A 25,963-nucleotide genomic window follows, 5' to 3' on the forward strand; every position below is an offset into this window, starting at 1 on the left:
GGAACAGATGGCCACCAAAAGAATACTAGAGCAGCTAATAGTCACTGGCATATTTCTGGGCTGAAAATTTAAATCTGAAGCCAAGTAGAAGCCTCATCCATTTTTTCCTGCTCAGGGCACTGGGGATGAAGCTGCTTCTGCTATGCTTTGACTAGATGAAGGTGGGCTTCCTGAAATGCCTTCACCCAATGGAATAAACAACTTCTATCCTCCACGTAACGGCCCTTGCAGTTATGCTGACAGAAATAGTTGACAAGGTGGGGAAAATGTTTATATTCCTACTGTGTTATGAGCGAGTGAGGAGAGTGTAATTGATAATGTATTGCATGATTTAACACCTATATTACATTGTTTTCATGTATTCCACAGGCTTTGTTCAGTTTCGAGGATAGAGGGAAGTGAATGACTATTTAAATGAGGAGAAAATTTTATATAGTTGTGTAGTTAGTAATTTCTAAAAATTTAATGCATTTCTGATTTCTATGGTCAGCACAGTACTGAAAAAATCAGCTGATATTTTGGGAATTATGAAGACGTGTTGTGATTTCTGATTTTCCAGATTACTGCATGCTTAGTACATAAAACTCCTTATCTCTGCAGACTAGGCAGTGAATGAGGACATTGTTCTGTTTCTTGGGTGATAATTGGAATTAGCAAAGTGATCCATGATTTGTAGGGCTGGAAGAGCAGGAGTTGATGGTTTGGGATTGAAGTGCAATGTTAGAGCTGCAGGACAGGTTGAGTGCTACAGGAGTAGGACAACCAGGAAAGAAATGGAGTGCAACAGTAACAGTTGCTGCAGTTTTGCTTTGAGGTGCAGGGGCCAGAATTAAAGCAGTCACAGCAGCTCAGCTGCAGAGCCAGAGTTTGGAATCCATTTAATTTTCATTCAGTGGGGAAAGATTAATGAGATTTTGAGATGGATATTCCTCTTTTCACACTGCAAAAGCAAAATCAGTCCACCGGACTATGACCATGCCTTTTTTATCTAGGGAAATTCTGTACTTGTAGCTGAGCTGCTGTGACTGCAAGTACAGAACTTCCCTAGAGCAGCTGTGATGGGTCACCTGGATCAAGAGCATCAAATAAGTAACTGTGTGGATTTATTGATTCATCCACCTGCTCCCCATTCAGCCACCAGCAGGCACAGCTCAGTTTTTCTACAGTTAAAATCTCTTTCTATTTACCTGTTTGGGAGAATTTGATGAGGCTTGATCAGTTTAAAGATGTTTTGAATAAATTGCTTGAGAAGCAAAGAAGAACTATAAATCCTTAATAAGTAGATTTCGAGAAAGAGAGACAAAAACAATAAAAAAGGCATGGTCATAGTCTGGTGGACTGATTTTGCTTTTGCAGTGTGAAAAGAGGAATATCCATCTCAAAATCTCATTAATCTTTCCCCACTGAATGAAAATTAAATGGATTCCAAACTCTGGATGCACATCTTGGAGTTCACTCACTTGCTTCCTTAGCTCTTGCTGAGTTTTAAAGACATTTTGTGAATTTTTAATACTCTATTAGTAAATATAATTTAAAAAATAATTTAGTATTATAAATATAACTGGTTAGCCTTTTAAAAGTATTTCTAAGAAATAAAATGCCATTTTGGAGTGAGGATTCTGTAGTCTGGACATGTATGCAAAGTCCACTATGTCTGTCATAGATGTTTAAGTCTAAAATCCTGGCTTTTTATTGACTTGTACTTAAAAAAGCATGAAGTAGTTAAGAAACTGTCTTTAAATAAAACATGATATTTTCATCAGCGCCAGAAACTGAAAATTAAAGCTTTCTGGGCATAAAGTATGGATGAAGTGTGGGATAAAGTATAACATGAGATACAATGAATAGTCATATTAACGGCTGTGTTGATGTATCTGGTAGAGCTCTGAATGTGTATCCCAGACCCATATTCATAGCACATGGTTCTTACTTGAAATGCAACAAATGTAGTTTGCATGGGAAGTGTTTGTCTGTAAAAATATTCTGGCACTGGATTTTCCATAGGTCACCTACAGAAATCCATTCAAGGATCTCTGGTGTGCTTGGAAAACTGTCTTGTGATCCAAGACATTTCCAGGATGCAGAAGTTCAGTGGAGGCATTGTTGTGGTGGCTCTGAGAATGTTTTGGATTTGCAACATCATTTCCAGGTCCAAAGATGGAAAGTACTATGTCCTGCAATGACAAGTCTTAATCCACATTCCTTTCCAAACATTCTCCTCTGCTTCAATGATACCCATGGCCCTTCTTCTCAAACTGCACCCCGTTAGTACAATAAGGTTAAGTGTTGCTCTCAGTTTGTTCTGAAGCCAAAGTTTACCCTTTAATCTTGAGGAAGGACTTGCTTTTTTGTGTTCAAATGAAAAAAAAGAGCACACAAACAGCACAGTTATTCAAAGGGCAGTTTCCAGCTCCTCTGCCCAACTTGAGTGGTGTCTTCCTGGGTGATGTGAGACAGTCAAAGGGCAGCATTTCCTTCCTGTAGATTTGTACATAAGTTTTATCTCCATATTTATTTTGGGAAAGTATTTTAGAGGTCTCTAATTGAACCTCATAACCAAAGATAGATCTACCACAGCCTTTCTGAGGAATCTGTTGGAGCCAGTCCAGAGGAGGGACAGCAAGATGATCAGAGGGATGAAGCAGCTCTGCTTCAGAGGAAAGGCTGGGAGAGTTGGAATTGTTCAGCCTGGAGAAGAGAAGGCTTTGGGGTGACCTAATTTTGTCCTTGCAGTACCAGAAGGGAGCCCACAAGGAAGATGGAGAGAGACTATTGCCAAGGGCCTGGAGTGACAGGACAAAGGGGAATGGCTTCAAACTGACAGAGAGCAAGGTTAGATTGGATATTTTAGGGAGAAATTCTTCCCTGTGAGGGTGGGCAGGTCCTGGCACAGGTTGGGCAGAGAAGCTGTGGCTGCCCCATCTGTGGAAGTGTCCAAGGCCAGGTTGGATGGGGCTCTGAGCAACCTGGGCTAGTGGAAAGTGTCCCTACCCATGGCAGAGCTTTTGGAATGAGCTGGTCTTTAAAGTCCCTTGTAACCCAAACCATTCAATGATTTAATTATTCAATAATTTTATGATTTTATTCATATACACATATGTATATATGTGTGTGTGTGTGTATATCTATATATCTGTGTGTGTATATATATATATATATATATATATATATCAGTGATCCCCTGGCATTGAAGCAGACCTAGATAGCCTAAAAATCAACTCAAAGAGCAAAGACTTTTTTATCAGCAGGGACTCTGGGACTCTGCCCATTTAAGAGTATGTGACAGGCACAGGCCATGGAAGGCATGGCTGCAAAACACATAAAGAAGAATACTATGCTGCTTTATTCAAGTGTTTTTAGTCTGCAGCTCACATGCAGCACTGCATATTTGGTATTTTGAAACTGAAGTTCCTTGCTTCGAGTTGTTCTCCTTCTCAAGAAAATATTGCTGTTCTACAAGTTCAGAACTTCTGTAGTGGAACTGATGTATCTGTTTGGATAAAGGTGACTTTTTTTTCACTATGAGCAGAATGACATCTCAAAGCCCGGGGGAAAGAAAGCACTTTTATCAAACCTAGTGGAGTTCACTTCAGCCTGTAGAGCAGAGCTCCAACTTTATTTAGCCAGAGTTTTTAGTATCTAAAATATCATAAAGATTTCTGCATTTCATTGCAGTTTGTTATGGGGCAGAAATGTACTTATAACATTTATTTAAAAACTGCTAAAACACCAGGAAAATCCTAAAAATGTTGAGCTGCTTAGCACTTTGCCCATGGGGGTTTTTTGGTATTTGTTACTAATGTTATCTGTCCATTTGAACCAATGGGGTTTTCTGTGTATATCAGTAAATTTAAACATTGATTTGTGTTTTTTATAAAATCTGTACCAGAAGCTGCATCGTTTCAATGCTGCTGTTGAGAATGGATGGGCTCACAATCTACCTTGTGAGGCAGTTTAAATTGTCATTCCAAACAGACTCCCTACCAGCACTTGAGGACCTATTTAGGGCTGGGAAAGCCCCCCCCCCCTTCCCCTTTCATAGAATCATAGAATCGATTGAGTTGGAAAAGACCTCCGAGATCATCAAGTCCAACCCTTGGTCCAACTCTAGTCCCTTTACCAGATCATGGCACTCAGCGCCACGTCCAATCTGCGTTTAAAAATCTCCAGGGATGCGGAATCCACCACCTCTCTGGGCAGCCCATTCCAATGCCTGATTACTCTCTCTGGAAAGAATTTTTTTCTGATATCCAACTTTAATTTCTCCTGGCAGAGCTTAAGCCCATGTCCTATTGCTGAGTGCCTGGGAGAAGAGACCAACCCCCACCTGGCTAGAACTTCCCTTCAGGTAGTTCTAGACAGTGCTGAGGTCACCTCTGAGCCTCCTCTTCTCCAGGCTAAACAACCCCAGCTCCCTCAGCCTCTCCCCATAGGTCTTGTGCTCCAGTCCCTTCCCCAGCCTTGTTGCTCTTCTCTGGACTCACTCCAGCCCCTCAATATCCTTTCTGAACTGAGGGGCCCAGAACTGAACACAGTACTCAAGGTGTCGCCTCACCAATGCAGAGTACAGGGGAAGGATCACTTCCCTGGTCCTGCTGGCCACGCTATTTTTGATACAGGCCAGGATCCCATTGGCCTTCTTGGCCACCTGGGCACACTGTTGGCACATGTTGAGCTTCCTGTCAATTAGTACCCCAAGGTCCCTTTCTGCCTGGCTGCTTTCCAGCCACTCTGTGCCCAGCCTGTAGCACTGCATGGTGTTGTTGTGGCCAAAGTGCAGGACCCGGCACTTGGCCTTATTGAACTTCATCCCATTGGAATCAGCCCATCGCTCAAGTCTATCCAGATCCCTCTGCAGAGCCCTCCTGCCTTCCAGCAGTTCGACACTCCCTCCCAACTTGGTGTCATCAGCAAATTTGCTGATGATGGACTCAATCCCCTCATCTAAATCATCAATAAAGATGTTAAACAGGACTGGACCCAACACAGACCCCTGGGGAACACCACTAGTGACCAGTCGCCAGCTGGATGCAGCTCCGTTCACCAGCACCCTCTGGGCCCAACCCTCCAGCCAGCTCCTAATCCAGGAGAGGGTACACTTGTCCAAGCGATGGACTACCAGCTTTTCCAGGAGTATATTATGGGAGACACTGTCAAAGGCCTTGCTGAAGTCCAGATAGGCCACATCCACAGCCTTCCCCTCATCCACCAGGTGAGTCACCTGATCGTAAAAAGAGATCAGGTTGGTCAGACAGGACCTGCCCCTCCTAAACCCATGCTGGCTGGGTCTAATCCCTTGTCCATCCTGAAGGTGCTGTGTGATTGCACTCAGGATGATCTGTTCCATAACCCTGCCAGGCACGGAGGTCAGGCTGACAGGCCTGTAGTTGCCAGGGTCCTGCTTGCAGCCCTTTTTGTGGATTTGTGGATTTGCTGACCACGTGGGCACATCAAGCCTACTGAGAGGAATAATAACAAAGCAAGCTGTCCCTGCACCTGCCCACAAAACAGCTGCTCAGCTCAGAGATGAACTGCTAGACCATAATGGGTTTCCAGCAGCTTTTGTGGTCCTCTCTCCTACATTGGCACAGGCATTGCCACAAAGGAAGGAAGCACAGAAACCACACAGAGATTCTGTGATTTTTTTTATTCCAGAATATTTTTTTATTAAAATATCACTTCATGTTCACAGTCTTCCCATGTGGATGCTTTTTCTCAGTCTCAACTGGCTGTTCAAGAGAGAGGATCTCACAGAGTCTTCCATCAGGTATGTCTGACTTGGAAAATAGTTGAGTGCTTGTCTTCTAAGCAATCCCTTATAAAAAATTATAGTCTTCTATTCCCTGCCCTCTTCCATTTTCACTGTATGACTGTCCCAAGCACCTACAAGCATTTTGGTTTTCTGAATTCAGTGGCATTTGAGGTATTTCTTCTGCCAAATCACTTTTACTTCTTGAAGCTTCCAGAAAAATTCAATTAGAATCTCAGTTCTAAGATTTTAAAGAATTTTCCACAGAATTGGAATAAAAAACTTTCTCCTTGAAGTTGTGTGGATTGGGAGTTTTGTTTCTTTGCTTTTTGAGCAAATGTCCAACCTTTGTTGTGAAAAGCTTGATAAATATGTTTCTATCCTTCCCCAATGACAAAAATATCGTGGGTTTATATGGGTTGTTGCCTCAACTCTCTCAACCTTATTCTGCATTTCACAGTGCAGAGTTGTTCTCTTTCAAATATTTTTTCACATTACCAAAGGAATAGTCTACCTCAAAAATTTTCTTTGCTGACTGAAGTGTGATTTCTCTCACTTTATATATTCAAGAGTATTAGAGGCTTGAACATTAATAATACAGCGTCCTTAAATGTCTGACTTTAAATAATGAGTGTTACAGAAGGGTTTTGCAAATAATAAATGGGAGAGGTTAGGAAGGGCAATAATCCTGGATTATTCAAACGAGTATAAATGTTGCTGTGAGGAAGCTCATGCCCTGAAGTGACAATCTCCTCCTGCCCATTGGCACAACCGGGAGCACATCTGCTCCTTTCCCCTTTGCCATAAGGTGTCAGGAGAGAACCAGACACATTTCCCAAGGTTTTAAACCCCTCTGCCTCTGTTGGTGTGACACAGAATTGATCACTAGGTCGTTATGTGACATTCCTTCTGCTTTCCATTTAGAAAGTCAGCCATGGTGTCCTCTCCCTCCCACATCTGGAAGGGCAAGCAGATGCTGCAAAGCCTCCCCCCTTGGAGAGCAGCCTGTCTCAAATAGCAAACAAGAGCTTGCAGGGTGTCCTCCCCTCTCTCCAGGTGAGTTAGAAAGTCCTTGCACATCTTCTGTTTGCCTGTTAAACAGCCTCTCTCTAAGAAACACTGAAAGCATCAGTGGCAAAGTGTCACAAGTGCATTGGGGTGGGAGAAGAGAGAAATCATTTTGTGGCAGCTTTTGCTCCAGTTTCTCTTTTCAGCCATAATTAAAGAGTAGGGAAAATAACTGTAAACAGTCAACCAGAAAAATCATTTACATGGCTGTTTATTATATCAGTTGTTTTAAAGGACATCTGTCTTGGGTTGAGCAGGCAAAATGCCAACTTCTTAAGACAGTCAAAGGTTTTGAAGTTACCTGCACTTTCAGCATTCCTTTTTTCTCCTTTTTTTTTTCCAAATCTTGTGTCCATCTCCTGTCTGTACTCTTCTTCCTTTGCTGCTTTTCTCCCCCCAAAATCAGGGACTTGTGCAACTCATCACCACTCCCTTTTCCACCTTTCTTCTCCGATGGAGTCTCTTTGTTAAGAGATTTCACAGATTCTGTGGGGTTGTGATATGAAGCCCTTACAAATCTCTTGCACTGGAAGTCCTTGCATAAACCATTTGTTTGGGAAGTCCAGAGGCTTCTCAAATACTTTGACTTTCAAATTGGAAGGTTGCTGCTCCTACGGATTATTTTCTTAGGGGGTTGTATCTTTGGGCAAAGCTACAAGATGCAAAATAGCACAAGGGAGAATGGGTTAGTCTCCAAAATAATGTGAATTTTCTTTAAAGCTTGATTCTGGGGTCTTCCTAAGTCAAATCTGCACTCACCTTCTACAAAAGTCAATCATTAACCTTTGCATCTGGAAATGAACCACCCCCGCATTTTATTTTCTGTGTAAACATTGAAGCCAAGCATTTTACAGAGGGGTTTGTATTGTTATTATTTTTTAAATGGAATGTATGGACTTATGTAAGAAGTTTTATAAACAGCAGTAAGAAAGCCTTTTGCTTGGCTTGGAAATGCAAAGGGACAGTAAACATTTTAATCTAGAAAGCATGATTATGTGCTTCCAGTTTTGGAGACCTTCCTTGTTTACCCTTCCTTAGAAATACCAGAGCATTGCTGAATTGAAAGAATGTGTGTTGGGATGGGTAGAGTGGAGTTCTCAAGGTGAAGCTCAGCAGGAGAGAAAATCCCTGGGTCAGCACAGACCTGAGCTGTCCAAGTGATGCCCCTCACACCTGGTTGTTCTGCTTTTGTTGCAGTTAATATAGGAAAAAAGAAATAGGAAAATTAGGGACAGGTATGGAAAGATGATTTCCCTTTGAAACAACCCATTTTTTCTTGCACACACTTTTAACTCAAAACTCAGCAGCACCAAATCAAAGTGGCACTAGTCAGGACTTCTTGAAAAGGACACAATGGGGTGGCATTGCCCACTGGTTAGTCCATATCACATCTCTTGGGTTCTCCTTTTCTTGGCAACCATGTGTTGGTGGTTGAGTATGGCTTTTGTTACCTTCTGACACTGGGACAGACTGATCTTTTTAATCTCCATCCTCTCTCACTTGTATGAGTCGTCAGGACTTTCTCAAGAGATAAGAAATAATAACTAAACTGAGGAATAATTTAGGTTGGAAGGGACACCTAGAAGACATCTAGTCCAGCCTCCCACTACAAGCAGAGCAAACTTGGAGAAGGTTACTCAAGGCCTTGCCCAGCTTGTTTCTGAATATTTCAAAGGCTGGAGAGTCCACAGCTTCTCAGGGCAACCTCTTGCAGCAGTGAACCACTCTCATAGTGAAAAATATCTCTCCTAATATCTAATCAGCATTTTCTGTGTATTGATTCCTGAGGGATTTCACTCAGAACCAGCTGCCAGTGACCACAGCCCTTGGAATTACCAATGAAAAGCTTTGAGTACCTCAGTCTTTTCCAAATCCTTGGTCACTAGGTCCCAAATTTCACAGGGCAGGGGGTTCACATAAGTGATGTACTTATAAAAACTGTTCTTAACAGACTTTCACATCCCTTTATAGCTGCAATTCTAGCCAAACTTTGATTTTCCCAGTCCTGCCTGCATGTTCACCTGTCTCTTGCATGTTGCCCAGATAACCCATCCTTGCTCCCACCTTTTCTGTGCTCCTTCCTGTGTTTGCTCTTGGTCAGAAGTTCTCTTTTTATCCGTGATGGCCTTCAGCAAAATTTATGCAACTTTCTGCCTGTTAGAATGGACTCTTCTTGTGCTTTAAAGGAGATTGACTTTGGAGAGCGTTGAGTTCTCCTAATTTCCTTTGCTCTCCAGAGCTTTGTTCCATGGGTTTATGATGAGAAGATCCTTGAAAAAGCCAAAAGGTGCTTTCTTGAAGCACTGGATTTGTAATTCCGTTTGTCTCCCTCACTTCTCTAATGATTTTAAACTCTACAGTCACAAGGTCACTGCAGTCAAAGCTGCCCTTTCCTTGACCTTCACATCCTCAACCAGCGATTCCTTGTGTGTCCATGACATGTCCAAGAGCACATCTCAGGTCACTTGCATGAAGAACACAGTCCAGAAATCTCCCATGATGCTTTTGTCACATCAGCAGGCACTGGGGTGACAGAACTGCCCTGTGAGCCTTTAGGTTGTGAGAACTTTTCCCTGCTGTACCTCATCAAACCCCTCCTTCACTAAGTTAGCAAAGCTCTTTGCAGATACTCTTGCTTTGCTTCATCACATGGATTCTCTTCCTGCTCAGATGTTCTTGTTCCTCATCCGACATCCACAGAGTGTGTCCATCCATCCTGTCTGTATCTTCAGCCCAGTATGGATCCACTGGATGCATCATCTCCAGCGGGGTCTTCTCCCCTCAAAGAAGGAATTGAAGAGAACATGGCTTGGACCTCCCCATTCAGCATCCTTGTTCCAGAGTCTTCTGTCTGCTTACCTGATGTTTTTTTATCTCCATCTTCTCTTCATGGCTTCCTTCTGTAGTCTGCTCTTTGTTTTCCCATGCTGGGAGCCCTGAGAATCTGTGTGTGCTGGGATCTTGATCCCCTGCTCATAAAGGTGACATCTAGATATCCTTTCTTCTGCAATTCCTTTCTTCTAGTGCTCCTGCCCCCATGCATTCTCTTATTTATAGAGATTTATCTTTCCGTGGTCCAATAAGCTCTAGTACTACTGGCAGAATTTACTCACTGGTTCGGCAGGGCATTCTAGTCCCCAAGATTTCATGTTCTGTCTCAGCACCAAACTGACAGAGAGATTCCTCAACAAACCCAAAACAAATAATATGCAGCACTTTTTAATTTTGGGGTTTTTTTCTTTTCTTTTTTGCTTTGCAGGAAAATGGACCTCAAGGCAATTTTTCTCAATTTAACCTTCCAGACAGTCATCCTGAAAGAGATAGCAGAGCCCAGACCAAACCATCAGAACTGGAAAACACTACCATTGGGGTCAAACTGCCTATGACAGCTTCAGGTAGACACAAATACAGGAGAGATATATGCATTATAGAAAAGAATGTATATTTGTGTAAGACTTAGGTCTGTAGGTGACAACAATGTCCTATTACAGAGATAGAACATTCCCCCACTTGCTGGTGGCTGTGTCCCACTTTATTGATGTTGTCTAAGTTACATTTTGGGAGTTCTGAGATCTCAAAAGTTTCTGGCAGATTTAATGTATTTTTAGAAGGAACCTATGGAAAAAAAAAAAGCAGTGGCCTTTTGCTTTGAAATGGTTTAGCATCTCTGCATTGCTGGATGAAGATCTGCCACTGCTTAACAAAACACCCACACAGGCACAACACATTGATTTATAATGCTCCTATCTGAATATATATCCACATTTAAAGGATGTAAGTGGAGGTGTTAGGGCAGCTGAAGTGGCTCCATGCAGGAAGAATTAGAACTAGAACAGCAGAACTGGGCTCCACTTAATGGCTAACCTCATGCTCCTGAATTTGATTTTTTTTATCAGAAAAAGAAGTCCTTGAAAACTTTGCTTAACTAAAGCTTACTGCCATTTTGTATATATAACAATCAAACCATATATATGACAATCAATATATATATTTTATGCAAGCTATGAAGCTTGATGAACCTGACAGGCAACAGATGGGATTTTCAGAAACACCTAAGCACATAACTTCCCTCAGAATCAAATAATTTTTATCTAAGCTCTCTAAAAGTCATGCTGGCAGATGAAGAATGCTTTATTGAACATAATGCTGCAAGTCAGAAAAAATAAAAACTCAATATGAATTCATACAAAATTGTAGAAGCACAGAAATGGTTATTGGAAGGGACCTCTCACAGTTTTTCTCAGCATCCTGTTCCAGGGGGTGTGCTCTGCTGTAAAATTGTTCCATTGTAAAAGCTATTTGCCATCAGCTTGCTGACATTTTATTGATTTTTGGTTTTACATTTTTTTGTTTTCTGATTTAGAAGCCTTGAAAAATTTTAGAAACCAGTTAACAGTCTATGAGCAAAAAGAAATTTTCAATTATACAGAGCTATGGTTTCTTGGTCTGGAAGCTAAAAAGATTGAAGGTTTGCCTGAAACCCAGAATAATAATTGTTATGATGATGAGCATGGTTCCTACTTAAAGGTAAGTGGAAAAATTCTGGTTTTTATTTTCAGCTCGATAAGTTTGTGGTGACTGTATGCCAACCCTTAAGTGTTATATGTGAGATAAGTGTTGTTTCTAGAAGATAATTATTCACATAGTGAATCACTTTAAAGCTCGGAGGAGATTCCACTTTGCATTGGTCTGTTGTAGCATCGCTTGTGATTTTATCAGTGACCCTTTTTTAATGTGCCCTTCAATTGCTACTGGTCCATCATCTTTCATAAACAGCAAATTCACACCCTCGGGAGCTGCTTTAAAGCCTGCTTTTTGGTGTGCTGTTTGAATCTGAACCCTTTGTTTCGTTCCTGAAGGTTTTGCATGACCACATCGCGTACCGCTACGAAGTGTTGGAGGTCATTGGCAAAGGCTCCTTTGGGCAGGTGGCTAAATGCCTGGATCACAAAACCAATGAATTAGTGGCTTTGAAAATAATAAGGAATAAGAAAAGGTGAGGCATCTGTTGCTTTCAAAGCAGTGCAATCATCTGTGTTGGGTGTCAGGGACTCAGACCCAGAGGAGACACAGCCCATGAAAGTGAGCACGGTTTGTCCAGGCTTACAGGGAGGTCTCTCTGTCTGTGGCACAGTTCATGCCCAACCCAGGCAACCAGACCTGCCCTGCCTCACTCAAACATGAAAAACTACACTGTGGATTCTCAGCAACCTCTTGTTCTTATGTGGCTGCTCCCAAATTTTTTGTTGATGTTACCTTGAACCAGAGTTGATAAAGCAGATGAGAATGATGCTGTTGGCCCCAGCAACAGAGTTTGAGCTGTTCAATTTTCCCCCTCAGTGAACACTAAATGTAAAGATGCTCTTCCAAACTGACTGTCTGACTGTGGTAGGTGTGAAATATGGCCCTGTTCAAGCAAACAGGAGCATTCCTATGGACCAGGATTTTATTCTGGATGCTCATTTGAAACCTTTTCATTTAAAGGTTTATTCAGTCCAGTCAAAATAGTGTTATGTAAGACTAGAAATCAACCATAATGAGTCAAAATTACAGTAATTAGGAGGGGTGAAGGACACATTTCCAATAATTGTCTCACATGTTGAGTTTACAGTAAGATTGTGGTGCTTGTAAAGTTTGTAGTTTTATAAACGGTACATTGAATTACTGCTATTATTCCTATGTCATGATATTTCAGATTTCACAGCCAGGCTTTGGTGGAAGTGAAGATCCTTGATGCTCTCTTGAAAAAAGACAAAGATGATACTCACAATATCATACACATGAAGGAATACTTCTACTTTCGCAATCACTTCTGTATTTCCTTTGAACTGCTGGGGTAAAGTATATTTTGCTTTATGCAAATCTTTCATTTTCATGTCTTCTTTGAAAGAACCGGCAGCTCTTCATGTTGCAAGAAAGAAATACACATTGCATAACTGAGCCTTTGATCACCAAAGGTGAACTGAAAAAGGCTTCATACAGACAATGACATTATACATCCCTTATTTTCTGTGCTGTATATTGAATTATTCTTCCCTGAAAGACCTCTGGGGGTAAAAAAAATAAAATGCTGAATTCAGGACTGGCAAATGTCAAGGTATATAAATATGAATAATATAAAATAATTTAAAAACAAAGCTGCTTCTTTCTTTTTGATGATCCTTTACTGCAGGACACACATTAGGAGGAAATTTTGGAGAAATTTTAGAGAAGTCAGACAATTTTATTCACCATGAGGGAATCAACCAGGAATTATGGAGGTGACTCACAGTTCCCATCCCTTAAAGCAGAGCCCCCATTGCTGTGTGTTACAGCCCTTGCTAAAGATTCAGCATCACATGGACAGCTTGGTCTGAAAGAACCCCAAATTCCTTGTGTTGCTACATGTGAGTCTGTCACTTTGAGACACACAGGGGTAAGAGTTGACTCCTCTCCAGACAAGACACAGACCAGTCTCCTCAGAAAGCTGCTATGGAAACACAGAGGAAAATGTTCATGGGACAGCCACTATGTTTAGCTCTTTACAGAGGAGTTGAAGACTGGTTGTCATAGAAAAATGTTTGTCTGGTAACATTTTTATTGCCTTTAAACTATAGGGAAAAGCCTTTCATTTGTGATCTTCTTTCCCCATCAAGGTTTGGTAACTTTAATTCCAAAGAAAAGGGCCTTGGCTGACACCAGTGGATACACAGGCAGGGAGGACAGAAAGCTGCAGTTGGTTATGTCCTTGAAGGCACTTGGGGTCGTCCTCAGGACATCTCTCAAGATGATATTGCTGAGGAAACACTGGTGCATCCTTTCAAGAAGCACCAGCCCTGGGGGCCATTTCCTCGTCTGAAAAATGACCACAAATTATGCACTCAGTGCTTTATAAAATCAGAGAATCATTGAATGGTTTGGGTTGGAAGGGACCTCAAAGATCATCCTGTTCCATGGGCAGGGACACCATCCACTAGCCCAGGTTGCTCAGAGCCCCATCCAGCCTGGCCTTGGACACCTCCAGGAAGGAGCAACCTCATTTAAAACCCCACTAGAAGGAGCTAAGATATGATGGTCACAGGAGGGATACAAAAACCTAATGAGACCTGAGTTTGTGGGAGATTTTATCTAGAAATATTTACTGCTGATTAAGAAGCTTCAGACAAAAATGATTTACACAAGGTGCCAAAGCAGAGAAAAATGAGAGCAAAAGGAGACAGGAGAAAATTTCTTTCAGTTCCTGAATGACTATTGTTCTTGGTGAAAATCAGCACAGCTGCATAGCATAGCATAGAGTTTAGCAAGCAGGCAAGTTCTCTGCCAAAACACCTTTACATGTGGGAGATGTTTGTGCACTTTACATGCAGAACACGTTCTCAAGAAGAAAAACAGTTGTCATTATCTTCTTCATGAGTGCTCCTTCACGTAAGAAGAAAAGCTTAATACTCTCTTAATGCGCTGGAAACTAATCATGCCTTTAAAAATAAGTTCCCTAATCTCTTTCCTGCCTTCTGTCTCCTGCTTCTTCCACCCCCACAGAATAAATTTGTATGAGCTGATCAAAAAGAACAACTTCCAAGGTTTCAGCCTGTCTTTGATTCGACACTTCACTCGGGGTGTGCTGAGATGCTTACAAGTGCTCTACCAGGAAAGAATCATTCACTGTGATTTGAAGCCTGTAAGTACAAGCATTTCATAACCTGTTTTTCTGTGCAGAACCCATTGGTTTAATCCAATTTTTTTATGTATTGAGAGGAACTCTCAGAAGAATCCATAAAACCTGGAAGGATATTTGTATAGAAACCATCATTAATTTCAATCTACATTCAACTGATTCTTTCCTTTGATTCAGTTCATTCACTGAACTATTAGAGGAGGTTGGGTTCTAGCCAAAAGGTGCAAATATGAATCTAATTCAGGTAATAACTTTTTTTTGCTTAGAGAAAAAAAATGTACTTGTAAAATTAAGTGTGTCAATATGAGGGACAGTGCAAGAATGCAAGAAGATAATCACAAGGCAACCTGTTATCCTGTAAAGTCTATTTAATTTGATAATAGGTATAAACATAAAATTAAATGGCCTAGTAAATGACAAAGGAATTCCGTAGAACAGTACTTAGGATGTCCAACTGTTTCTGGAGGAACATCTGTCATCCAGTTCCTGCAGGTGTATCTGCCAAGTATTCCTGCTGCATGAAACATTTTCATTCTTCTTAAGCTCCAGTCCTAAATTTTTGCAATTTTCTCAGATTTCTGAAGTATTTTAAATTTATTTTCCTTTCAGATAAATATTTCTCTTGATTTCTTTTTCTAAAGGGCAAATGAACCAATAAACAAGCTCTCAAATTAAAATGCTAAGGATAAAATTCTGTTCTCACTTTGCTTAAGGTATCTGAATTTAGAATTCTGAAAAGTCACACACTGTCTGTACCCACTGCCTTGCCAATATCTTTGCCAGAACAATTTGCAGAGAGAAGTGAGGGCTGTAAGATAACCAAAATATCTGAATCAGAAACAACTAGCCCAATGGGAAATGTGTTTCCATGTGGCCACTGACAAGGGATGATGGTGGCAACATCAATTAGTGTAATCTGTATTTAAACAGAGTAACATGTTAAAATCTAATGATTTAACTGAAGGAGAATTTTGTTCTTATTCAACAATTGCACAGTGTTAAGAATTTCATTTCTGTTGCCTGAAACTCACATCTGTTATCCCATCTGCCTCCTGTGCCACTTCTCAACATAAGGTAGAATATGAAGTTTCTCTGGATTAATGCTGGGCAGTGACTGCCTCCAAAGCTTGGGGTTCCAGCTGATCCCTGGCAATGTGAGGGAGCAGGAAGGGATATTAATCTGCTCAAAGGGGATGCTGCTTCCCTTAAGAGAACTAAGAGCATTTGAGTAGTGAAATTCTGTCCTTGCATTGACTTTCATCCTTAGTAGCTTCTCCTTCCTAGCACGTGAAGTATTTCCTTATGAGTTAATTGTCTGAGAAACTACTTTGCCATTATTTGGCACCCAACAGGGAACTGTTCTGTCCTTCAAAACTTTACATATAATCCTTGTCAAACTGGTTGATCAATGGATCCATCTCTCTTCTAATAAGTGGAGAAAATATGATCAGAAGGGAAATCAAAGGAAATCCTTCATTTAGGTAGATTTTGCTCATGTTGTACAAATCCATAAGGAAGTTGTATTTTGAAGCTCTTATTTTGCAGAGAATTGTAAACATGATTTGCACTGCTTGTTTTCCAGTGTTCACTGACTTTAACTATAGTCTTAAAACCCTTTTTCCCTGTGATTTTTTTTAATTTTTATTTTTAGGAGAACATTCTGTTATACCACAATGGCCAAGGCTCAGTTAAAGTTATTGATTTTGGATCAAGCTGCTATGAAGACCAAAGAGGTTTGCAGAAAAGTCAAGTTGATGTAATTTTCTTAATAAGCTTTCTCAATTTCAAATGATGTAGTAAAACTGTTCTTTGCTTGGGCTGACGTATTGACCTATGCCCCTAATTAGAGCCTAATGAACTGGTGGTTAAGCCACTTGTGGTGGAACAAATGCCGGTAGGAGACAAATAAGCCATTACCGTGTTTTTAATTTGTCCCAAACCTGAGCAGCTGCTCTACTCCTTGTGAAATGATAATTGCACTTGCAAGAGTGGTTGGCTGAAACAAATCTATGCAGATAATCCAAATATTTTACTTAACAAGGAGTTTGTCCAGTCTAGAAAGGCTTTCCCAGTGAGATGGTTAAATTATTATTGGTACTTTTTGTATGAATGCAACAGGAATGGGAACTATGCTTTCAACTTAGAAAGTCTAAGTTCAGTTTTAGGTTTTTTTCTATCAAGTAGAATGTGCAGGAGTTAACAACAAATAAAATTGTAAAAGGAAATGAATGTATAAAATTAACCTAATAACAAATTTTAACAGATTCACAATAGGGATATTTGATTTACCATAGACATATTGTAAAGAATATCATCATCAGGAATACAAGTACTACAATAAATAACAAATGTAACAGAAGACAAAACCCAAGAAAGGAATCTGCATTGCATTTTATTAACTTAGGAAAACAAAACTAATCTTAAATGGCTTCATGCATTTTTTCTTATGAAATTTAATATGATATTTAAGCTAAGTCAAACCTCTTAATCTATATTTTGGGATTCATACTTTTAGATTTACATCCCAGTTTTGTAGGACTGGTTAATCAATTTAGGTGTGTCCCTGTTTAAGAAGAACATAATCTAAGATGCAGCCTGGAATATTTGTGGAGAGTAACAAACTGTAACACAAAACAAGTGAAAGATGGAGAATGACAGAGGGGGCTGTCAGCTGGATAAAGAAGTGCAGAAATATAACCCAAGGGACCTACAGAGAGATAGGAATAAGAAAATAACAGAGCTTGCATGCTGTGGTCTTGTCAAGAGGTGAAAGAATTAGACTGCTTACTCTAGTGAGTCTCACTCTTGGAATGAGATCTTTCAGGGCTTTAAAATATTAATTGGGAAATCAGAAGGCAGTAGAAGATAGGTCCTGGCTGTAAGTGAAATATTTTCTGCAGAGATGATGAAGAAAGGCTGCAAGCAGGACCCTGGCAACTACAGGCCTGTCAGCCTGACCTCCGTGCCTGGCAGGGTTATGGAACAGATCATCCTGAGTGCAATCACACAGCACCTTCAGGATGGACAAGGGATTAGACCCAGCCAGCATGGGTTTAGGAGGGGCAGGTCCTGTCTGACCAACCTGATCTCTTTTTACGATCAGGTGACCCACCTGGTGGATGAGGGGAAGGCTGTGGATGTGGTCTATCTGGACTTCAGCAAGGCCTTTGACAGTGTCTCCCATAATATACTCCTGGAAAAGCTGGTAGTCCATCGCTTGGACAAGTGTACCCTCTCCTGGATTAGGAGCTGGCTGGAGGGTCGGGCCCAGAGGGTGCTGGTGAACGGAGCTGCATCCAGCTGGCGACTGGTCACTAGTGGTGTTCCCCAGGGATCTGTGTTGGGTCCAGTCCTGTTTAACATCTTTATTGATGATTTAGATGAGGGGATTGAGTCCATCATCAGCAAATTTGCTGATGACACCAAGTTGGGAGTGAGTGTCGACCTGCTGGAAGGCAGGAGGGCTCTGCAGAGGGATCTGGATAGACTTGAGAGATGGGCTGATTCCAATGGGATGAAGTTCAATAAGGCCAAGTGCCGGGTCCTGCACTTTGGCCACAACAACACCATGCAATGCTACAGGCTGGGCACAGAGTGGCTGGAAAGCAGCCAGGCAGAAAGGGACCTTGGGGTACTAATTGACAGGAAGCTCAACATGTGCCAACAGTGTGCCCAGGTGGCCAAGAAGGCCAATGGGATCCTGTCCTGTATCAAAAATAGCGTGGCCAGCAGGACCAGGGAAGTGATCCTTCCCCTGTACTCTGCATTGGTGAGGCGACACCTTGAGTACTGTGTTCAGTTCTGGGCCCCTCAGTTCAGAAAGGATATTGAGGGGCTGGAGTGAGTCCAGAGAAGAGCAACAAGGCTGGGGAAGGGACTGGAGCACAAGACCTATGGGGAGAGGCTGAGGGAGCTGGGGGTGTTTAGCCTGGAGAAGAGGAGGCTCAGAGGTGACCTCATCACTGTCTAGAACCACCTAAAGGGAAGTTCTAGCCAGGTGGGGGTTGGTCTCTTCTCCCAGGCACTCAGCAATAGGACAAGGGGGCACGGGCTTAAGCTCTGCCAGGAGAAATTTAAGTTGGATATCAGAAAAAATTTTTTTCTAGAGAGAGTAATCAGGCATTGGAATGGGCTGCCCAGAGAGGTGGTGGTGGATTCCCCATCCCTGGAGATTTTTAAACGCAGATTGGATGTGGCGCTGAGTGCCATGATCTGGTAAATGGACTGGAGTTTGACCAAGGGTTGGACTTGATGATCTCGGAGGTCTTTTCCAACCCAATCCATTCTATGATTCTATGATTCTAAGAACTGTTTATTGATGCAAGGAGAAGACTTTCAAACAGAATAATGAACATGGAGTGAGTTGAATCACAGCATTAGTAGAACAATTTCCAGATAGAAGAGTGGACAACCATCAATTTCAGGATGTGATTAGAAAAGGTTTTCCGAACCTCTGTGAGAAACCCCTGGATAGAGCAGTGGTGACATCAGAAGGTGTCTTCCATTCTTCTGTGAAATCTGGAATGCAGAGAATTTCAGTCCAAAGGATGACATGTTGCTTCCTGTCTCCTGTTTTGCTTTGATCAGTGTACACCTATGTGCAGAGCCGCTTTTATCGCTCGCCTGAAGTGATTCTGGGCCATCCTTATGCTATGGCTGTCGATATGTGGAGCTTGGGCTGCATCATAGCAGAGCTTTACACAGGCTACCCCCTGTTCCCAGGGGAAAATGAAGTGGATCAACTTGCCTGCATCATGGAGGTAACTTTGGGATTGCCTTTTGATTTCTATATTCATTTGATGAACTGCATTGCCAGCAACAAAGAGAAGTCTCAAGCAATAATGAAATGTTCCTATGGCCTGGGTCTTTCAGAGGGAGGTTTAATGCAGCCAACTGGCTCTTTGAGAGGATGGGATATAACCCAAAACTGATTTATTGGCACATTTCATGTGCCAAAGACTGCTTTGTACACTCACTGTCTTGCTTCTGAAGGAAACATACTTTAATTCTGAGTGGAGAAGTTAGGAGAAAATAAGCATTTCTAAGGTGGAGGAAAAAATCCAAATGGTTACAGGCTGCTGTTCTCTTAGAAATCAAATATGTGTTGATCCAATCAGATGTCTTTAGTTTCAAAACTCCTGGTGAGAGAGACTTTTGCTACCAGTCGAGCAGTCAGCTGTGGCTCTGAGTAGTAAACCTTGAAAACCTCAAAGCCTTGAGTTGAAACATACTAGGTCACCTGCACAACTGCTGCTCTACTCTCCTGGTGGAAAAAGCCTTTCCTAATAGTTATTCTGCACTTCTCAAGTCACAGCTGGTGGCTGTTGCACCTTATACTCTCTGTCACTACCAAGCAGTTTGGCTCTATCATCTCTGTAAATGTTTTTCAAATAATTTTAAGAATGTCCTGTGACATCTTCTACCTCAGATCATCTACCCAATGCAAATGTTAGAATGGGAGCAAAACTGATCTGTGCAAGTTATTTATTTACTCGATATGAACCCCTAAACTGCAGCCTTGTGTGGAACAGCCCCAGGCTCTGATCCTTCTTGTGCCATGTTAGTTCATATGAAGTGTTTTCAAAGACAGCATCTCTCCATGTGGCCTCCTGCTGCAGTTGTCACCAAGAGACAGTTGCTCTTAGAGCCTTCTGTGGTGGTGAAGATCCCAGTATCAACTTTATAAGGTCACAGAATCACTGAATTATTTAGGTTGGAAAAGACCTCCGAGATCAGTGAGTCCAAACTGTGACCAAACACCGCCTTGTCACCCAGCCCAGAGCACTGAGTGCCACATCCAGTTGGTTCTTCAACACCTCCAGGGACAGGGACTCCCACTACCTCCCTGAGCAGCCCCTTCCAATGTCTAATCACCATTTCAGTGAAGAAATTCTTCCTCATGTCCAACCTGAACCTCCCCTGGCACAGCTTGAGGTCATTTCCTCTTGTCCTGTCCCTTGTTCCCTGGAGCAGAACTTGACCCACCCCCCAGGTACCCCCTCCTGTCAAGGAGTTGCAGAGAGTGAGAAGGTCCTCCCTGAGCCTCCTTTTCACCAGGATGAGCCCCCCCAGCTCCCTCAGTACCTTCTCATAGGACTTATTCTCCAGACCCCTCCCCAGCTCCATTCCCTTCCCTGGTCATGCTCCAGGCCTTTCCTGCAGGCAGGAACCCAAAACTGAACACAGGATTTGAGGTGTGACCTCACCAGAGCTGAGTTCAGGGGAACAATCACTGCCCTGGTCCTGCTGGCCACACTCTTTTCTATACAAAGATGTGCACAGACAGCACCAAGGAACCTCCTAATTCCTTCCACAATGAATGGCACAAGGGGAAATGTTTTGTAGATATTTCACAGTAAAATTGCAACATTCAACTTTTCATATGAAGAGTAAAATACCCCATCTCACCTGATGGTTTTTATGTGTCTTTGTTAAATGTGGAGTAACTCCATGAATTCATTTTCCGTGTTGAAGGTATTGGGTCTTCCACCAGCTGATTTGATCCAGGCTTCGTCAAGGAAGCGAACATTCTTTGGTAATTCCTTCTGATTGTTTGTCCTTGCTGGATCCCTCCCTGCTAATTAATCACTAGTTAATTGCACTGGTTGAGAGCAGGGCCAGAGACCCTCAGCTGCTTCTTAGCTGATAAGAATTCTTTAAGGAAGAGGCATTAGGGAGAAGCAAAAGGGTATCACAACACCTACAAATGAACCTGATGCTTTGCTCTTCATGTCTTATGGGCCTCTAATTGCCAAGGTGATAGAGAAGGGATTGGGGAATCCAGTCCACTCTGACTCCTTAAAAATATGATGCTAAAAAGTGGGCTCGGGGAGCTAATTTACATTGTTCATTCCTCTGTGTAAAATTTGGGTTTGGAAATTTCACAAAACAAACAAAGCAACAAAGAGTAGGATGTAACCAACACTCTTTGCCACAATGCTGGCAGACTATCAATCCAAGAGGGAAAAAAATGGTGGGATGGATATGGATACTGTTTTTGCAACTCTTTTAAATATTTAGAGAGGATTTTTATCGTGATTTTTTTGAGCATGTCTTCATTTTTTTAAGATTCCAAAGGTTTTCCCAAATCTGTAACTAACAGCAAGGGGAAAAAGAGATACCCAGACTCCAAGGATCTGAGCACAGTGCTGAAAACCCATGATGCTGGTTTTCTGGACTTCCTGAAAGGATGCCTAATGTGAGTTCATACTAAATGCAATTGGCTAATTTTGACTTTGCTTTCATTCTCTTGTGCCTTTAAATTCTTTGCTTTGTTTTGGTTTGGTTTTGGTGAGGTGTTTTTTTTTCTTGTTTGTTCTGTTTTGTTTTCCCCATGGTAGAATTTGTATAACCATTATTATTCTTCACAGTTCATTGCAAATGATTGCACAGAAAGATATATGAGATTAGACCAAAATGTGAAAGAAATGTACATGCAATCATAGCATGGTTTGGGTTGGAAGGGGCCTCAAAGATCATGGGCAGGGACACCTTCCACTAGACCAGGCTGCTCAGAGCCCCATCAAATGCTGTTGAACTGAGCATCATGTCTTAAAGCACCATCATACCCAAAAGCAGATCATCTTCTGATGCTGGAGACTAAAATAAAAGCAATGCTTTTCACCCACTCAGGCCTTTGTTTTCAGTCCTTTCTGTTTTATCAGATAAAGGTTTATCCAGATAACACAGGTAAGGGTAATGCACTGTCCCAAAGCACTGGGTATCTGAAGATCAAAGTTTGGGTTTATGTACTGGTTTAAAGGTAAACCGGCAGGAGAAATGAACCCAACACAAAAGAGATTATAAATCAGAGTTACAATTTAATAACAATATTACAATAAATGCAATGGCACAAAGAGAAATTGGTTTTAACTCACAAAACCCAGACGTATAACCCAGCCCCCTGGGGCACAAACACAATGGTGTTCGTTAGCCCCTGTGCTGAGCCCCACGTGGTTCCGCTGAGTCCAAATTAAAAGGAAGTGAAGAACATGTTAGTGCAGATGATGACTGCAGTCTGGTGAAGGGTGGTGGTCACAGTCTTGTCAAGAGCGGTGGTCTTCCCCTGTCGAGGTTCTGGTCCTCCTCTGGATCCAATGAGTTGTCCCCCAAGTCCCCAAACCCCCAAGATTACATCCCCTCAGTTCCAGGTGGGACCGCCCAGTACCTCTCCCAGGCTGGGGAGTTCCACAATGGGTGATCTGACTCTGTGAGTCATGGGATATTTTTGGAATCACTGATGTCCCATTAGCAGACATGACCCCTCAGGCTGAGTGTGGAGGTGTTAACGACTTCCTGGAAGGGAGTTACCACAGCTCTTATTTCAGAGGTGTCTTTCACACCCAGCTCACACCCTGAGGAGTTGGGTGTGCCCCGGGGCAGCTGCTGCAAATGGTCCATTGTTAACAGTTCATGGGAAATGAATAGAGGGTGTAGAATACACAGCTTTGGTCACCTCCACACAGTGATAAACTGGTCCCACCATAGGACAGTTTGTACCTAAATCTAACTCCTGCTCCAGTGGAAATAAATTCTTCCAACTTCCTCCAGGATGCATTGTATTTGGAGCTGACTTAGCTAGGGTTGAAAGTCTTTGCTGGATTTTCTGTGCTAGGCTTGGAAATGGCAATCAGGCAATTCACTGTGGTATATTTGTGAAAACAACTCTGCTTCTTTGCACATATTCTCACAAAGATCTTGTGTCACCTGGGTGAGATGAGAGTTTTTTTAGTGCCAATACACTATATGCCTTCCACTTAGCACAGGGTAAAAAGGCAGAGTATATCCAGCCATGCTTCCACCCCACGTGGTCCCATATATTACCTATAAATTATACAAGGTTAATATTTTGTATCTTCTTTAGCACTGACTTTAAGTTCCTTTCTAGCACTTCCCTAAAGAAATTCTAAAGAAACTGCCAACCTGTGGTTACATGAGGGAAAAATCATCCCACTCTGTTTCACAGGAAGGTTGCTTTTAACGTTCTCAGTTTGCTACGTCTGTGTGAATCACTGATCCATTTTGGTTTGCTGAATGAATCAGAACATTGGAGAAATAACTTCAGTGGAGCAAAAAAACAAACCTGAAACAGGTCATTTTGGGTCCCTTCCCTAACAACACTGCATATCAAAAATGGTTTGATGCTGCAGAGGATTTGATCAGCAAAACACCCAGTTGATAAGTTTTGAAGGATGGAAAAGATCCCATAAGATTTTTCCTCATTTTCCAGTATTATTTTGTTTCAAAACATGTCTTCATGATCTGACTTCCAGAAGACAACACTGAATATTTTGGCTTCAAATAGTTTGCAGTTCGAAATTGTTGAATAACTTTTTCTGCTGTGGATTTAAGGTGGGAACCTGCCCTACGCATGACCCCTGATGAAGCAATGAAACATTCCTGGATCCAGGAACCAAAAATATACCGAGCCAAGCAGAAACCACTGACTTCCAGGAGACTGAGTGATGGCTCCTTCTCTGCACCAGAAAAGAAAAAGGAGGATATTCGTAAGTATATTCTGCCTAGAGAACTAAGGGCATTTATAGCCGTGTTTGGCATTTCTTTGTATTTCGTATCCTCTGTTGGGTGAGGTGATAATGGATGGTCACTGAAATGTGATGGGTAAAGGCACTGTTTCTCACTTGTGTGGAACTGCATTCCTTGTGCTTTAGAGCAGCTGCCAACAAGAAGGCTCAAAGTGCTGGAGCTCCACCTTTTCCCTGCTGAAAGCAAAATACTTACAATATCTGACATCCCAACATAGGGTATTTCACTTTCAGAGAAAAAGAATGCATTCATGGAGGTTACAGGATTTCAGCGAAAATTTTCACCTGGTTTGTTGTGAATTTGTGTCCATCCTGTGCTTATCAGCTCTTAAGAGTCTGCAGTCTTACTCTGTTTTTATTTATTTTTTTATCTTGCAGAGAATCTCTGGGAAGATGGTGCTGACCGAGTGAAAAGTGAACTGGCAGAGAGACTGAGCCCCTTCACAGTCACAACAGAGAGTGATGTGCTCAGCACAAGGAGGCACCTTATCCCAGAGGGATATCTGGAAAACCAAGTGGAATGCGATCAGGCAGAAGACAGTGGTGAAACAGCTCTTCCAAAAACCTCTTTTTTTTTCCCACCAATTCAGTAATTCACAGCACAAGCCGTGATGGGCTCAGTTGCATACCTAGTATATTTTGTAGGTATTATTTGTACTCAGGAATATAAGCTGTATCTGTCTGTACATGGGCTGTGCACATTGTAAGTATATTTAATGTTCTTTTTACCCTGAAATCATCCAGCCAACCGAAACAGAATTTGAAAACCATTCCTTTTCCTCATCTACATTCTTGTGGTCAGAGATTCTTCACAACCAGCAGCAATAAAATGGAGATTGTAGAGGTGGAGAGTGGCTTATTCTTGGTCTTATAACAGACTTCTGAATTTTATATCTTCCTGGATCTAAAAAACAGATGTGTTGACTGGAGAATCTGAATCCTTTCACTTACATCAGTATAAATCAGGAATAATTAATGGATAAGATTACTGGATTTACTTTTATGTTAAAAAACAAGAGAAAACAAACCCAGCATATTCACTTTCCTCCTTCTTTATCTTCCTCTTTTTTATGGTGAAGCTACTGGATGGAAACTGTTGTCACACCTTCCTAGCAGGTTTAGAAATGTAAATTATGTCCTTTAGCTCTTTAGCAGCAACAGAGAAGGGTGAAATTCTGTGTTATAGGCAGCTAGACGTTGGCTAGAATATTAGTATTTATTTTATTTAATAAGGAAAAATAAATAACATTATTTATTAAGGGGAAAAAAACAAACAGAAATTGATTTTAATAAGTGATATCAGTGTCCAGCTCAGTTAGCCCCAGCTTCAGTGATTTCAGCTCTTTGTGAAGGCAAGAGAGGAGTAATACAGTGCTTGCAGCATAGCAGAACACTGGACGACCTAGGAGACCAGCTCCCAAAAGGTTTGTGCTGGACCTGGGCCAAAACCTCGTTTATATTCACTTTTTTGGCATAGGCCACGCCTCCTTGCGCAGATGCAGTTCATGTCTTTCGCAAGAGTTGTGCAAACTGTGTCCCTTCTGCGCATGCTCAGTTCCTGTATTTCGTAAGAGTTACGCAAACTGCGTCCCTTCTGCGCGTGCCCAGTTCTGTGGCGCAACATTCTGCGTTGTGTAAGCTTGAGGTATTGCGTAGTAGTTGCCGTTCAGCGGCCGCGGGGCTGGTCCCGTGACTTTCCATGCGGCTGGCTGAAGATGGCGGTAATAGAGTTTCTAAGATGACTGGGCTACTCCATGTAGGGGTCTGGTCACAGCACTGCGGTAGTGGTTCACCTTGATGCGGCCGCGGGGCTGAGGTGGCTCCGGGAGTGAAGTGGGTGGTGGCAGCCACAGATACGGTGGCCACTCCAGGCGGTGGCTGACCTGTCTCATATGCTGAACCAGTGGTGGGCTTGGCAGGAGATCGAAATTTTTTTTATTAAAAAAC

The 25,963-nt window shown here is 42.0% G+C and overlaps 1 protein-coding gene across 2 annotated transcripts; it reads left to right on the forward strand.

The window, feature by feature from the left end:
• On the forward strand, nucleotides 1-24,857 carry DYRK4 (dual specificity tyrosine phosphorylation regulated kinase 4). 2 transcript variants are annotated; one of them, XM_071551482.1, is made up of 14 exons: nucleotides 1-257; nucleotides 5,693-5,767; nucleotides 6,674-6,805; nucleotides 10,077-10,212; nucleotides 11,181-11,344; nucleotides 11,677-11,813; nucleotides 12,513-12,653; nucleotides 14,336-14,474; nucleotides 16,123-16,204; nucleotides 19,059-19,231; nucleotides 20,946-21,006; nucleotides 21,540-21,669; nucleotides 23,823-23,977; nucleotides 24,395-24,857. In XM_071551482.1, exons 1-14 carry the CDS (start codon nucleotides 234-236, stop codon nucleotides 24,607-24,609), a joined length of 1,764 nt encoding a protein of 587 aa, XP_071407583.1. In that variant the 5' UTR covers nucleotides 1-233; the 3' UTR covers nucleotides 24,610-24,857. The 2 variants fall into 2 exon arrangements, with proteins under 2 accessions (XP_071407583.1, XP_071407584.1); XM_071551483.1 differs by lacking the exon at nucleotides 6,674-6,805.
• Nucleotides 24,858-25,963: the final 1,106 nt, after the last annotated feature.

This window comes from Pithys albifrons, chromosome 3, assembly GCF_047495875.1.
Source record: "Pithys albifrons albifrons isolate INPA30051 chromosome 3, PitAlb_v1, whole genome shotgun sequence".
NCBI lineage: Eukaryota > Metazoa > Chordata > Aves > Passeriformes > Thamnophilidae > Pithys > Pithys albifrons.

What these genes read in the sequence shown, in the direction of transcription:
- DYRK4 (XM_071551482.1), top strand. Translation starts at nt 234, where the DNA reads ATGCTGACAGAAATAGTTGACAAG. An exon ending in AGCATGGTTCCTACTTAAAG is followed by an intron (nt 11,345 to 11,676) that starts GTAAGTGGAAAA and finishes TCGTTCCTGAAG; the next exon opens with GTTTTGCATGACCACATCGC. An exon ending in ATAATAAGGAATAAGAAAAG is followed by an intron (nt 11,814 to 12,512) that starts GTGAGGCATCTG and finishes ATGATATTTCAG; the next exon opens with ATTTCACAGCCAGGCTTTGG.